The following is a 12,460-nucleotide window of genomic DNA, read 5'->3' as shown; positions in this document are numbered from 1 at the left end:
AATTAGAACTCATTTTACAAGTTTTAAAATGATACATTGTGGGCAAAACTCTCCATCCAGTTACACTAGTATGAATAACGACTAACTCGTGGAGTGTGGAGGGACCAAAATGTGGTTTTAGGATGTAACAGTTACTCTTCCTGGTTTTACATCCTTGCAACTGAGACCAGTGGGCAGATCCTTAGCTGGAATTGTCACAGTTCCAGTGATTTTAATGGAACTAAGATGATTTAAATCAGCTGAGGATCTGTCCTCAGGTTTTGGCCACTTCCAGTATTGCACTGGTTTAGTGAAAAGTTCCTGCTTATTAAAGGGATAGTATACATTGTTATTAACTGTTGTTTGTTGTTTGTTTGTTATAGTGTCTAGGGACCCCATTCATGGGTGAGGGTTCCACTGTTCTAGGTGCTGTACAGATATACCAAAAAGACATCTCTATAGATGTGATTTTTATTGAGCTTTTGGTTTGCCTTGCATTTTACCGTGCTGCAGATCATCATCTAGCAGCCTGCCAGACAGCTCTAAGTGCAACATATTTCTGACCCAAGAACTTGTTAACGGCAGCTGGAAGTGCAGAGGGGTTACAGGAATCTCCTGATTCTGCTTTGTATGTTCTGGTGCATCAATATTATTGTAAAATATATGTACAGATACTATCTAAGGAGTTATGTGTATATATACTGAAAATGTTATTGAAGTCTGTTTCAAGGTATTAGTCGCCAGAAAACAGGTTTTCTGTCAGACAAGAGATGTTTAGCCATCTATCTGTTTACGTGTAAATTGACTGTTGTCTCATTCACAATCAGTCCCTTATCATCAGTCTGAACTGAATGCAAATGAAGAATTGTAAAAAGGAATCTCGGAAATAAACCAACAGGAAGAGGAACACAGCAGGGGAAGAGAACCTTATCTTGAGGTGCATATAAAAGGTTTGCTTCAGTATATTTGGGGGTACAAGGGAGATGCCTGGGCATCCCTTAAGTAGGAAGTAAATGGACAGCAGACTTGCTTTGTGAAAAAGTGGTCTCAACTAGAGTTAGCTGAAAACAGTGAAAAGACCTTTGAGTGAGATAAGCTTCTTTAGAGAGGAGGTTAACCTGTTAGCAAAGTTGAGTCTCTAGAAAGCATATTATGATTTTATTTTTATATGTAACCATTTGTTCCCAATATTCTTATTCACCATCACTTGAATCTCTGTTTTTTGATAATAAGCTTATCCTTGTGTTCACTATAAATATAGCTAAGTGCTGTGGTATTAAGCAAATTACGGGTTCTGAGTTGACTCTTGCAAGCAGGACTGGTAATTCTATGAGTGTTCAGTTGGTAAGGTGCTGTACACTACAGGGAATGCCCAAAGGTCTTGGTGTGTGCCTATCACTACCTGTACAGAGAGAGTGAGCTCTGTGGAGGCCTGGAAGGTAGTGCTTGTGCTGCCAGAGGTTATTGGTTTCAGGGAGCTGATCCACAGCCAGCATAGACAAAACTACTTTGCGCTAAGTGCAGGTGGTGGTAAGAACCTCGGAACCCTGGGTACCCCTGGGGAGTGGCACAATGTTACCAAAGTTATTGCATGGGATTTTCAGAAGGCACCAATTGACTTAAGAGTGCAAGTCCTATTGAAAGATAATGGGACTTATATTCCTAAGTGATTTATGTGCTTTTGAAAATCTCATCCATTATTTGATAGCACCCAAAGGTGTGCTGGGCCCCCTTACAAAAAGAACAGAAGTCCTGCTCAAAAGACTTTACAATCTAAATTTTGATGTGACCTAATGAGTGAGGGTGAAGAACAGTAAGGTGGGGAATTGAGATGACAGGAAGGGTAAAGGACCATGATTATAAGGTAACTCAGTTAAAAGTATGTGGACGTTATTGTGGTGCGTTTTAAAGGTTTTGATTTTGTAGGTATATTTATATATAAAATGGAGAATAAAGATGTAAGACAGTAAACTTAGTTATTGTGGGCACGTGGGAGTGTGAACTTTTAGAAGAGATTTAAACAAAGAGGTGGTGGCTTACGTAGATCAGCCTTGTGTACATTAGTAAAATATTTAATATGACATCTAACCATTTGTTTTTGACCTATTCATCTACCAGAAAAAGCATCTTCATTGGGAGCCCAGTTTTGCAATGCAAAATGCTGAATGTGTCTTACAGTCAAAGTGAGATGAGGATGCTCAGCAGCTCTCAGAATTAGGCTCACGTGTCTTCAGGCTGAAAATGATATCAGGTAGTGGGCAAAGTTGGCTAAGTGCTTTTATTTTCATTGTAGCTACATGTTGTTGTCCCAAGGTATGGATCTGCCTGTATGTTCCAGTTCAGTACAAAGAACAAAACAATATCAACTGGGAAGTTCTAACAGGAGCAGTGAAGATAGTTGGCGTAATTTCTCTTTGATTTTTTTAATGAGCTAGGAGCGGAATGGCTTTACATTTTCCCAGTAGCAACAATATTTTCATATAGTATGGCCTCTGTTACCATACAAAGATTATATCTTTCTACATTGTGTTCTCGTGGAGGTCAGAGGGCCACTATTTCATGTAGGGAACACTAAAGGTTATATCCCCTGAGCTGAAGTTGTTTATTCTTGGAACTGCTGCCTGGATAATGAGTAAAAGACTTCTTGGAGCAACTAGAGTAAAACACGTTGCCAGGCCCATGTGCAGCCTCCTTGGGAATTGAGGAATGTTTCCTGGAATGCTGACATTTTCTGGAACTGACCCTGGACCCAGAATATAAACTCTCAGACCTCTGTAGGTGCTGAACAATTTAAGTTTTGGTTGCGTTGCTCTTTAAAAATTAAACATGGTTGGGAATCTCAGTCAGAATTCTGAATTACTTCAAGCTGTAAATAGCCTTGTGCCCCTTTCATGCCCTGAAACTACAACCACTAAAGCATTTTTCAGAAGTTTGAAGCAATCCCAAAAGTTTTCATCAGCTCTGTCTGGTGGCCAGCAGTTTAAAAAGTACTTGATCCAGTTTGCCTGGACTTCATTTTGGAAATGAATGAGGATGTATGAAAATACACAAAGATGGAATAGGATTTCTTTATGGTCAGGCAATGTTGGACATTGAACAAATGAACAAAGCACTAGAGGCAAGGGCATTATTGAGGGGCTAAAGTCATCTGAGCTGGAGCAGAGTGGTGCAAAGTGCACCTTGACTTTCTGCACTCTCAGAGGGCTTCATTCTAGGGCGACTAGACAGTAAGTGTGAAAAATTGGGACGGGGGTTGGGGGGTAGTAGGAGCCTATATAAGAAAAAGACCGAAAAATCAGGACTGTATCTATAAAATCAGGACATCTGGTCACCCTACTTCATTCTGAGGACAGGCAATATTGCTGTGCTTTCTGCTGGGTGAGGGTAACTTTAAAATCCTCTCATGGCTGCTCAGGAGCCCCACTGGAGTAAGTTGCTGTCAAGATCTTATTCCCACTTTGAACTCTAGCGTCCAGAAAGTGGGGACCTGCATTACCCTTCTAAGATTAATTCCTAGCTTAGATCTGATAGCGCTGCCACCAACCAGAAATTCCAGTGTCTGGTACACTCCCTGTCTCTCCAAAATCTTTCCTGGGGGACCCAAGACCCAAACCCCTTGGGTCTTAAAGGGAAATAAACTATTTCCCCTCCTTTCCCCCCTCCCAGACTTTCCCTGAGAGATACACGGATCCAAGGAGTTTGGATCCTAAAACAGAGGAATTAACCTTCCCCCTCCCTTCTCTCCCCCCACCACTCCCTGGTGAGTTCAGACCTGATCCCCTTGAGTTTTACACAAGGAAAAAAATCAATCAGGTTTTTAAAAAAAGAAAGCTTTTAATTAGAAAAAAAGTAAAAAAAACTCTGTAAAACCAAGATGGAAAATGTTTATAGGGTCTTCAGCTTTACATAGACTGGAGGGAGTCCCTCCCCCCTAGCTTAAGATACAAGTTACAGCAAACAGAGATAAAATATCCTTCCAGCAAATAAAGAAAACAAAGACTAATCCACCTTCTATCTAGTACTTACTATTTTTTGAACATGAGAGACTGTTTCAGAAAGATTGGAGAAATCTGGTTGCACGTCTGGCCCCTCTTAACTCCAAGAGGGAACAAAGAACAACCCAAAAAGCACAAACAAAGACTTCCCTTCACCAAGATTTGAAATTATCTTGTCCCCCAATTGGTCCTTTGGTCAGGTTTCAGCTAGGTTCACTGAGCTTGTTAACCCTTTACAGGTAAGAGACATTAACCCTTAACTATCTGTTTATGACAGTTGCTGAGGGGATGCACTGAATCAGCACATCTCCCGTCCTCTTCCCTGGCTGGCATCATTGGGACTATGCTGGCCTCCCAAGTTCCCTCTCACGTGAGGAGAGTTTGTGGCTTCTTTGCAACCACTCACCTACTAGACATTCTGTTGTTGCAGGACTCTGCCAGGTCCTATGACAGTATCAGGCATAGACTGGGGTGAATCAGGGACATGATGGGCTGGGCCCAAGTGGAACCTATTTTAAATTTGTTTGAGCTGAAAACAAATCTGTTTCTTACTAGATCTTAGTTTAAAAGAAAAAAAAGACCAAGTAGAAACCATGGTAATATTTCCAAAGCAGCAGTCTGTGCCCAGAGCGCTAGCTGCACTAGGATACTGCTGCTGCCTCTTAAATGTGCATTCACCCAGATGCATGTGTAATCAAAGAGCCCATAGAGGGAAAGTGGTTGGCTCCCTTTCTTGATAGTTGAAGGTTTTGCTCCTATGTGCCAGTTAGTGAATAACTAATTTTAACAAGAAATAATCAGGAACATTTTCTAAATACAATGTTACCTGAATTTAGTAGAATAAATAACAAACAGGAGACATTTCATATTCATAAAGATTAATGAGCTCCCTGCATATGACTGTATACCTCTTTCAGCTATCTCAAAGCGCCAGTGATCATTCCAGCATCCATTGGCACACCATGTGGGTTTGTGCTCCTCTCTGAAAACGTTCACACCATGGATCCATTACTTAATTACAAACATTCATATATCATTAATTATACTGCTGTATTAATTACACTAATGTAATGCTCAAGTTCCCAAAACTTCCCATTGTAAGAGCCTGTTTTGAGTTGCTTATAACTTTGCCAGACTTTAACCATTTGAGAGAAGCTTTTCTGTGCTGGAAATCAGCCTCAGGCTGAAATTTCATGGAAAATTTCAGATGAGTCACTTCAGCCATTTCCAAGAATGAAGTTAGTGAAAAATACACTGTTTTGGCCATGTTTAAAAAATGCTGACAACTTCTCCTTTGAAAAGCTGTAGTACCTCCATTCTTTGGAATAGGGACTTGAAATTTGGCAGCGTGGTGTCCTTTTTGTTAGGGATTTGCCTTTTGCTGTCCCTATGAAAGCCACCCAAATTTGATCAAGTTATAATCCTTTGAAAAATCTCAGCATGCTGCGTGAGGAGCTTTCTGATGACCTGAAAATCAAAAAGGAATCCTACAAAAAGTGGAGACACGGCCAGATTGCTAAGAACGAGTATTAAAAAATAGCACAAGTAGGAAGGGACACAATTAGAAAGGCAAAGGCACAAAATATGTCTCACCTAGAAAAGGGGACAATAAAAAGAGGTTCTATAAATATATCAGATGTGAGAGGAAGGAAAGTGCAGGTCTATTATTTAATGGAGAAGGAGAGCAAGTAACAGATGATGCAGAGGAGGCTGAGACGTTAAATGCCTCTTTTGCTTCAGTCTTCACTAGAAAGGTCAATTGTGACCAAATGCTTAAGACAATTAATATTAACAACAAGGGGGAAGATTCTTGGGCCAGAATAGGGAAAAACAGGTTAAATAATGTTTAGATAAGTTAGATGTATTTAAGTCAGGAGGGCCAGATGAAATTCACTCTACAGTACTCTAGGAACTTGCTGAAGCAATCCCTGAATCGTTAGCGATTATCTTCAAGAATGGTTGGAGAGCAAGTGAGGTCCCAGAGGACTAGGGAAGAGCATGAACAGTACTATCTTCAAAGAAGAGGAGGACCCAGAAATTGTAGACCAGTCCACCTAAATTCGATACCTGGAACATAAGGCTTTTGAAACAGTCCCACATGATGCTCTCATAAGCAAACTAGGGAAATACTGTTTAAATGAAAATACCTTAAAGTGGGTGCATAACAGGCTGGGGCCCCCTTTCATTATGATATGACATTTAATTCAGATTTCAAAGTCAAGTCTGATCATCTAGTCTGACCTCCTGTATAATGCAGGGCAAAGAATGTCCCCTAAAATAATTGCTAGAGCAGATCTTTTAGAAAAAACTTCCAATTAGTGAGTGATCATGTATTTTTTTGATAGGAAGAGTCTTATAAAGTTTCTCTCTTTCCTTTTGTACTGGAGTAGGAGATTTGCAATTTATTTAAATGGTGGTGGGAGAATTGGACCAGTGGAGGGGCAACCCACTTGCCCAGTCCAACTACACAGGCCAGGCATACTCAATATTGAAAACAAAAGAAAGCAATGTAGTGGAGGAGGGATATGAAACAAAGCTTGTCAATTTAGATACAGTTGGAGCAATATTTGGGAGTTGCAGCATCTGAAAGTCTGACTGTGGTTTAGAATACAGCTGCTCTCTGGAGTTTTGGAAGTACACCTCTACCTTGATATAATGCTATCCTTGGGAGCCAAAAAATCTTACTGTGTTATAGGTGAAACCATGTTATATCGAACTTGCTTTGATCCACCAGAGTGCGCAGCCCCGCCCCCTGAGCACTGCTTTGCTGCATTATATCCGAATTCGTGTTATATCGGGTTGCGTTATATTGAGGTAGAGGGGTAGTTATCACTCTTTGAGTTATGAGCTGCACTTTATTTTGCCTTCTAGTGTCTGTTCAAAAGTACAGCCACTGTAAATAAATTAGACTAGGTATTCCCATTGTGTGTGAAATCATTTCTTTTCTAACCTGAAAATAATCCATTGCTGGAATCTAAATGTTTCTGGATTGTTCAGAAGTCTTGACAGTATCAGATTTTTTTGACTACATGTATCTTCTGTATGCTTCTTTTCAGGCACAAACCATGAATTACGTTGGGCAGTTAGCAGGTCAAGTATTTTTTACTGTGAAGGAGCTCTACAAGGGATTAAATCCTGCCACGCTATCTGGATGTATTGATATAATTGTTGTACGTCAGCCAGATGGAAGTCTTCAGTGTTCCCCTTTCCATGTGCGCTTTGGGAAAATGGGGGTTTTGCGTTCTAGAGAAAAAGTGGTAAGAAAAAAGAAGTCTTATTACTTCTCTTGTTTTCTCAGTGTGTGAACTCGTTGCATGTAGATACTGAATATGTTAACAATGTAGCAGTCAAAGCTTTCATTAGAAGATCTTTATAAAGAGCCTAAATTTTATTTTCAAGGTTCAGTTAAAATGGTTGATAATGCTGTCATTATTTTAATGCACAATGTGTAGACAGTTGATAATAACTACAAACCAAACTACAGGTAGGCAAATGTATTGATTGAAGATACAGTTTCCATGTCTACAGTTAGACTTTTACTTGGAATTTCACAAGCTATAACTATGGCTCATGTTATTTAACCTGATAATTTATAGGATTGTGTTGGCATATTGACAAATATTTTAATTAAAGTACACCTCAAGATTCCTCTCATTATAGCTAAACTTAAACGTTTTGCTGTGGTTTCTGTTAAATAATCTATACATGCTCATGATGAAATACTTCCCATAATTGTTGTAAAATTCCTTTTCAATACGGCAAAAGGTTGACAGTACAGACCTAGGTTAACATTAAATTCTCGTGGTTCTGCACTAAGACCTTGTTGTTCATCATGTTTGCTAATGACCTGGAAAAAAGGTGTGAACGGTGAGGTGGTAAAATTTGCAGATGGCAAAATTATTTAGGTTATTCTAGAGAGGTTTCTCTGAAGTCCCTCAGAGCCTTAACAAAGCTAGGAGAACTGGCAACCTCATGTCAAATGAAAGCCACTGGTGACAAATGCATGATAATTTGTACTACTTACAGTTAATTTAGAACCTAAAGTGTGCGTAATCGCTGAGGAAACAGATCTGAGTATCATTGTGGGTAGCTGAGTGAAAACTGTTGCTCACTACTTCTAAGTCAAAAAGGAAAAGTGTGTATAAAGAATGGGTAGAAAATACTGGATAATGTCAATATATACACATCAGTTGGATGCCCTGGCCTGAAATAGTGTTCAGTTGTGGTCACCTTAATCTCAAAAATGATTTAACAAATAGAATGGGTGACTGAAATGATTAGAGGCATAGAGATACTTCCGGCATGGAGGAGAGATTGAAAAGATTGGGGCTATGACAGTGATTAAACAATAACAATGAATGGTGTGGAGATGGCAAATCAGGTTTTCCTAGGTCTCATTTATCATAGTGCCAAGATAGGGCATTTAATGAACTTGAAAGGCAATACATTTACAACTGGTAAAAGGAAATATAGACAAATTGTACATTGAGTGAAAATGTGATACTTTTTGATCAAAAAGTATCACTGAAGTCAAGAGCTTAGTAGGATTGAAAATAGATTAGAAATTTATGTGGCTAATGCAACTTTGTAGCAAAGCAAAGACTCACCGGCGCCGCCTGCTGGCCATCCTGGGAATTAGCTGTTGTCCATCCCAGAGCACCCTCTGCAGGCCAGTGTCTCACCTGCCTTAGGGCTCCTGTGTCCCTCCCAGTCCCCGGTACCTTTTACCTCAGGGTTCTGCCCTAGCAGTACCCCCATGCTCTGGGTCTCCCCTCCCAGGGGAACCCCCAAGCCTCTGCACCCACCTTGCCTCAGTGACTACTGTGAGTCACCATCTAGCCCCCTCTCACTGGGGCAAACTGCAGTCTGTAAACACCACTCATCATTGGCAAGGGGTAGGACCTGCTGCCTTTGCCTATTCTTGGGCTGCCCCTGTGCAGCCCCCAGTACCTGTTTTGGCCTTTCCGCAAGCTGCGAGCCTGGCTATTTGGCAGCCCACGTCCAGACTAACCCGCGGTAGACGCGATATATCGATCCCCGAGCGCGCTTACATCGATTCCGGAACTCCATCAACCCGAACGGAGTTCCGGAATCGACACGGAGAGCCGCGGACATCGATGCCGCGCCGTCCAGACGGGTGAGTACCTCGATTTTAGAAATTCAACTTCAGCTACGTTATTCCCGTAGCTGAAGTTGCATATCTAAAATCGATTTTAATACCTAGTCTGGACGTGGCCGCAGGCTGGAGCTCCCCAGCTTCCCCTTGCCTTTCCCCTGTACCTTGAGCTTCCAGGCAGCCAGGTCCTTCTCCCTCCAAAGCTGGAAAGAAACTGACTCAGTCCCTGGCTTACAGCCCTTTTATAGGGCCTGCTGTGCCCTAATTGGGGCATGGCCCCAGCTGTGGCTGCTTCCCCAATCAGCCCAGCCTTTCACAGAAGCAGGGTAATTGCCCTGCTACATTTCCCCCCCGCCCCGACTCGGCTCCTTCATGGGGCCATGAGCACGGGCGTGTACTTGGCGCGGTTTACCCCTGTCCCGGACACCTGCCCCTTCTGCGGCGTGAGGGAGACCCTGGCGCACGTGTATTTAGAGTGTGCCAGGTTGCAGCCCCTACACCGGCTCCTCACAGCCATCCTCTTACGTTTTTGGTTACACTTTTCCCCTCACCTCCTTTTGTATGCACTCCCTATCCGTGGCCCCACGAAGTCCCGGGACCTCCTGGTCAACCTCCTCCTCGCCCTGGCGAAAAAGGCCATCCACGCGACCAGGGAGGGGAGGTTGGCCGACGGAGACTCCGGTGACTGTGGGGCTTGCTTCCGCTCCATGGTCCGATCACACATCCGGGCGGAGTTCCTCTGGGTGGCGTCCACTGGCTCCCTTGACGCCTTCGAGGAGCAGTGGGCGCTGTCCGGGGTTCTCTGCTCGGTGTCCCCGTTAGGTTCCCTCCTTCTGACCCTTTGACCTCACTCCTGTCCCTGTTCTTTTATTAGTTGTCTCCCGCACTCAGTGGGTTCTGTGGCCCTGTGGTTCCTCCCCTTAGGCTGGGGGAGGATCCTTTAGCAGTGGGCGGGCTTTGCCCGCCCACTTCCCAGACACCCAATAGGTACATTCCCCCCCCCCCGCCCCGACTCGGCTCCTTCATGGGGCCATGAGCACGGGCGTGTACTTGGCGCGGTTTACCCCTGTCCCGGACACCTGCCCCTTCTGCGGCGTGAGGGAGACCCTGGCGCATGTTTATTTAGAGTGCGCCAGGTTGCAGCCCCTACACCGGCTCCTCACAGCCATCCTCTTATGTTTTTGGTTACACTTTTCCCCTCACCTCCTTCTGTACGCACTCCCTGTCCGTGGCCCCACGAAGTCCCGGGACCTCCTGGTCAACCTCCTCCTCGCCTTGGCAAAAAAGGCCATCCACGCGACCAGGGAGGGGAGGTTGGCCGATGGAGACTCCGGTGACTGTGGGGCTTGCTTCCGCTCCATGGTCCGATCACGCATCCGGGCGGAGTTCCTCTGGGCGGCGTCCACTGGCTCCCTTGACACCTTCGAGGAGCAGTGGACGCTGTCTGGGGTTCTCTGCTCGGTGTCCCCGTCAGGTTCCCTTCTTATGACCCTTTGACTGCACTCCTGTCCCTGTTCTTTTATTAGTTGTCCCCCGAAATCAGTGGGGTTCTGAGGTCCTGTGGGTCCTCCCCTTAGGCTGGGGGGGGATCCTTTAGCAGTGGGCGGGCTTCGCCTGCCCACTTCCCAGACACCCAATAAGTACAAACATCTACAGTTACATTAGATAAAACAATGAATTTTTTTATGTGGGATAAAAACTTTCATGATTCAGGGTGCAAGCCAACATTAATTAACCAAAACAACCAGGAGTCCTTGTGGCACCACGAGGACTCCTTGTTGTTTTTGCTGATACGGACTAACACGGCTACCACTCTGAAACTTGTCGATTAGCAGAGATTTGCAAGATACTGCCCCAGTAGGCAGCTTTCTCCATAATTATCTACTATAGGTTTCTTTCACCTTCTTCTGAAGCATCTGACTAATGTCAGGGATAGGATAGAGCAATAGAAGGAATTGATATGGCAGTTCCTCTGTTCCTAAGATTGCTTTATTTTTGTTTGTTTTTTTCTTCCCCAAGGTTGACATAGAAATTAATGGTGAACCTGTAGATTTGCACATGAAACTAGGGGACAATGGAGAGGCATTTTTTGTACAGGAAATGGACAATGATCAGGTAATGTCTAAAGATAATTTTCATTTGTCAACATCCTGATGCATACATTGTGGCTGCGATTTTGAATTTAGGGCTTTTGTTTAAAAGTATACCTCGATCTAGAATATGTTTTACTGTGTCATTCTGACAGTTGCTGTTCATTTTTTCTCACAGAGGAGTTTGGTACTGGATTAAATTAGCATTTCAGGTTTGACAGTTTGGCAAAGCCCATTGTCAAAGTAATAAGTAAGGCCCAAGTGTGTGTGTGTGTGTGTGTGTGCGCATGCATGCGCACGCAGGCACAAAAATATGAACACTTTAGCACATTCCAAATATCTGCAAGTACATTGCCTAATGCACACTTGTAATCAGTGATTTACACTGCCTAGGCCTATGTTTGCACAAATCTCTGATTTGTGTGTGTGTGCATTGAGCATTATGCTTATGCAAAAGTGCGTATGTCCTTTTAAACACTTGGTCTTAAAGTGTTCATGCTACTCATTAAAGATATGATTCTGCACCCATTACTCACTGTCATAAACCTAGTCCCAGATTTGGACCTTAGCGTCCAAAATATGGGGTTTAGCATGAAAAACCTCCAAGCTTAGTTACCAGCTTGGAGCTGGTAAAGCTGCCACCACCCAAAAAATTAGAATGTTTTGGGGCACTCTGGTCCCCCCAAACCTTCCCTGGGGACCCCAAGACCCAACTCCCTTGAGTCTCACAACAAAGGGAAATAAACCTTTTCCCTTCCCCCCTCCAGGTGTGCCTGGAGAGAGAGACAGAAGCAAGCTCCATGAATCTAAACAGAGGGACTCCACCCTCCCCGTTCCCAGTCCTGGAGAACAAAATTACCAAGAGCTAATCTCTCTTCCCCCCTCACCCAGAGGGAATGCAAAGTCAGGCTAGTAAATTTAACACACACAGATTTCCCCCTGACTTCTTCCTCCCACCAATTCCCTGGTGAGTACAGACTCAATTCCCTGGAGTTCCCCACTAAAGAAAAACTCCAACAGGTCTTAAAAAGAAAGCTTTATATAAAAAGAAAGAAAAATACATAAAAATGGTCTCTCTGTATTAAGGTGACACATACAGGGTCAATTGCTTAAAAGAAATATGAATAAGCAGCCTTATTAAAAAAGAATACAATTCAAAGCACTCCAGCAACTATAGACATGTAAATACAAAAAAACATATAAATCACTATCTGATCTTTTGTACTCACAACTTGGAAACAGAAGATTAGAAAGCAGGAAACAGAAATCACTTCTCATAG

General features: G+C 43.1%; 1 protein-coding gene across 15 annotated transcripts in view; it reads left to right on the top strand.

Moving 5' to 3' along the window:
- Nucleotides 1–12,460, top strand: part of LPIN1 (lipin 1) — a 78,537-nt gene that overhangs the window by 26,527 nt on the left and 39,550 nt on the right. For 10 of the 15 annotated variants that reach the window (XM_030555405.1, XM_030555403.1, XM_030555415.1 and 7 more), the window contains 2 exons: nucleotides 7,031–7,231; nucleotides 11,110–11,205. In XM_030555405.1, coding sequence (XP_030411265.1) covers nucleotides 7,040–7,231; nucleotides 11,110–11,205 — 288 coding nt within the window. In that variant the 5' untranslated portion in view covers nucleotides 7,031–7,039. Of the gene's footprint in view, nucleotides 1–806; nucleotides 930–2,097; nucleotides 2,231–7,030; nucleotides 7,232–11,109; nucleotides 11,206–12,460 lie in introns of those variants that run through there. The other 5 variants (XM_030555408.1, XM_030555409.1, XM_030555407.1 and 2 more) reach the window with 3 other exon arrangements.

Source organism: Gopherus evgoodei, chromosome 3 (genome assembly GCF_007399415.2).
Source record: "Gopherus evgoodei ecotype Sinaloan lineage chromosome 3, rGopEvg1_v1.p, whole genome shotgun sequence".
In the NCBI taxonomy this organism is placed as follows: domain Eukaryota; kingdom Metazoa; phylum Chordata; order Testudines; family Testudinidae; genus Gopherus; species Gopherus evgoodei.
This window is presented reverse-complemented; position numbering and strand designations above follow the sequence as displayed.